This window comes from Bactrocera dorsalis, chromosome 1, assembly GCF_023373825.1.
Source record: "Bactrocera dorsalis isolate Fly_Bdor chromosome 1, ASM2337382v1, whole genome shotgun sequence".
Lineage (NCBI taxonomy): Eukaryota > Metazoa > Arthropoda > Insecta > Diptera > Tephritidae > Bactrocera > Bactrocera dorsalis.
The window spans coordinates 103,280,956-103,284,055 of NC_064303.1; the positions used below are offsets into that span (position 1 = coordinate 103,280,956).

Genomic DNA, 3,100 nt, shown 5'->3' on the forward strand with positions numbered 1-3,100 from the left:
AACACTTGTGTGCGTTAACATGCACCCGACTTCGGACAGCCACACGAGGCTGAATAGGAGTATGGCATCGGCTGACAACAGCACGGACATTCCTGACCATAACACGGTGGCGCCTCGTAACAACAGGCTGGTGTCTGGAAACAACACGGTGTTGGTGGGCAACAGCACGGCGGTGCTTCGTAGCAACCTAAAGGTATTGGCTCTGTTTGTTTCATGTGCTCACAGCAGGGACATGTAGTCATACAAAATGGCGGCTGTTCGCAGCAGCAACAGCAGCCTTGCTGACTCTGTTCGCCACTCATTTGTTGTTGTAGACGTTTCTGCAATGCGATTTGTTGCTCTGCGCGTTTTTGCAAGCGCTCAGCCAATTCTTCTGCGAGCTCTCGTCGCTTTGTATCTTCATCGCGTTCGCGTGCCATGGCGTGTACCATTTCTTCGGTGCACTTGCAGCATTTGGTCAGCGGCACGCCTTTAGTTTTCTTGCAGGTGCATGGGGTTGGACAATCTGCCTCTTTACTGCTGCTTGCAGCTTTTACACTGCTTCTACGCTTTTTCTGTGGCGTCTTTGGTTCACTAACATTCAGCTCGTTGTCATTTCGTTTGTCACGTTTGCCACTCTGCGCCGTCGCTGTCGGCTCTTCTTTGCATCTGCATGACTTGCTGCCGCCGTTGCGGTTTTCGTCGGCGCGTTTTGGCTGCGCTTTCTTGCGTTGAAAGCAACAGCAACAACGCTGGTGCTCGCTCGAGTCTACCTCCGAATCCGTTGATTTGTTTGGCTCTTGATCCATGCCCTCGGGTTCAGAAGCCACCTCTCTTCTATTTCTAAGTTTGCATCCGCAGCCACGTTTACCACCGGAAGGTGTACGACTGGTTGCTCTTGCCTCTTCTGTTTTCGTCGACTGTCTTCTTTGTTGCCTCGCCGCTGCCATTGCCATTGCATCCTGCTGTTGCCATTTTTCATCTTGCACATCCCTACGCGGTTGTGTTTCTCTTAACCTCGGCGCTTGTTCGCCTTCAATGCTCCTTCGTCGTCTCCTGTTGTCTTCCTCATTTCTCGGTTTTAGTACTTCGGTTTCTTTAATTTTTCGTTTACAGTCACAGCATTTGCAACCGAGTGCATGAGTTTGATCCCGTCGGACTGCTTTTTCACTTCTGGGTTCTTCACTTAGCCTTCTCTGCGGTCTTGCCATCGCTTCTTCGTCAAATTGTCGATTGGGTTGTGCTTTAGTTCGTTTGGCTGGTGCTGATGTGAGTTCTTCACTTGATTCTTCCACTAAATCCGTATTCTTCATTAGCACTTTCGTTTCCTGCAGAAAGTCTGTTCTGTTCTCACATGTGCAGCACCGATTCCTTTGTGCCGAGCTCGCTTGTGAGTTACGCTTGTTCGACGGCGAAGTTGGTTTGTCGAATTGATCTCTCTGCGTGCTTATCACGTCTGTTTGCACTTCTAATTCGATGTCTTCCAATGAAATCATATTTTCATCTGAGTCCGAGTTTAAGTCTTTATCTTGCGTCGCTTTCTTTCTACACGCACAGCATTTGCAGCATTTTGCATGTTTTTGTTCGGGTCTTACTTCTGCACTGCCTTGTGATCTTCTGCGTTGTTCGGGTCTTACTTCTGCACTGCCTTGTGATCTTCTGCGTTGTTCGGGTCTTACTTCTGCACTACCTTGTGATCTTCTGCGTTGTTCGGGTCTTACTTCTGCACTGCCTTGTGATCTTCTGCGTTGTTCGGGTCTTACTTCTGCACTGCCTTGTGATCTTCTGCGTTGTTCGGGTCTTACTTCTGCACTACCTTGAGATCTTCTACGTTCTCTTGGTGCTGGTTCTATATATTCGACCTCTTCCTCTTCGGTCACCTCGTCTTCCCTCATTTTGGACTGAATTTTCTCTTCTATCACTAATTCTTCTTTTACTAACCTTTTGTGTTTCACTACTTCCACTTCTTCCTCTTCCTGTTCCTCCTCAGCATCTGTCACTTCATCTTCTTCGTAATCTTCGTCTTCTTCCATCACTTGACCTCGTGTTGCTGCCTCTTCTGTTGCATGCGGTTGCTTACATGCACAACATTTGCAAGATGCGCTTTTTCCACCGTCTCCTGCTCTTCCACTCTCTTTACTCGTACAGCAGTATTCGCGTATTGCATCGGCTATCGCTTCATCTTCGGTCAATCCTCCCATACGCGTATCTCTCACGTTCTCACAACACAACATACACTGACAGCCACCATTGCAACGATCGATGTTTTGAAGCCCATTTCTACGCTCTATTTGGATTGGCGCCGGTGCCGGTGTCGTTCCACCTCCAATTCCATCTCCACAAATGCAAGCGCAGTTACAGCAAATGGTTGGTATTGTTGTTGTATTGTCTACACATTGTCTTTTTGTACCTCTTGTCGGCTGATTCTTCTCTCTATACATTCGCTCCACCTCGTCCAATTGTTCCTCTGGTGTCAGTGGATCCAAATTGTATGGACAGTCGGTAAAAACAGTGTTGCATGCACACATGCCATTTGCACTCATACTGGGTATCCTTGTGAGTACGTATTTATTCGGGTGGTTACAGAGCTCAGCGTGATAACTTTGACCGTTTATTTTACAATTATTAGACATACAAGAGCATTGCTTTAGATTCGAACGACTCCTACCGGCTCCCATCGTTTCAGAAAGCAGGCTTCAGTAGCATGACACGGACCTGGCGCACAGATTACAGTTCGAAGACTACGTTCGGTCAAAAACAGCAGCGCAGTGTGGTACGCTAATTTTTTTGATTTTTTTTACAAAAATTTTGAGAAATTTAGTGATACAAACAAAACATTTCGAAGACAATAATATATTTACATTATTTTTATAAACACGAAAATTTTTGAGTGTTTCAACTTGAAAATTTTTTATGACATTAAGTTGTCTATACATTTTTCATCGCAAGCTTTAAAACTGGAGTTATAGTGTGGGCTTCAGGAAGTGTGGAAAGTGTGAAATTCATATCAATGTGTCCCCTACTTGGGGTTGTGCGCTGGATTTGGGACCCGCCACGTAAAAAAACACCCCCAATGAAAAAGCAAACACAGCCTCGGATGAGAGACCCCCCTTTTGATGAC

At 46.3% G+C, this 3,100-nt stretch overlaps 1 protein-coding gene across 6 annotated transcripts; it reads right to left on the minus strand.

Annotated features, from left to right (window-relative positions):
* On the minus strand, positions 1-2,909 carry LOC105231224 (trichohyalin). Of its 6 annotated transcripts, XM_049456725.1 has the most exons (3): positions 1,796-2,900; positions 1,670-1,753; positions 1-1,627 (listed from the first exon to the last, which is right to left on the minus strand). In XM_049456725.1, exons 1-3 carry the CDS (start codon positions 2,655-2,657, stop codon positions 15-17), a joined length of 2,559 nt encoding a protein of 852 aa, XP_049312682.1. In that variant the 5' UTR covers positions 2,658-2,900; the 3' UTR covers positions 1-14. The 6 variants fall into 6 exon arrangements, with proteins under 6 accessions (XP_049312682.1, XP_049312645.1, XP_049312672.1 ...); XM_049456688.1 differs by having other exon boundaries at positions 1-2,757; positions 2,841-2,909; XM_049456715.1 differs by having other exon boundaries at positions 1-1,711; positions 1,796-2,899.
* Positions 2,910-3,100: the final 191 nt, after the last annotated feature.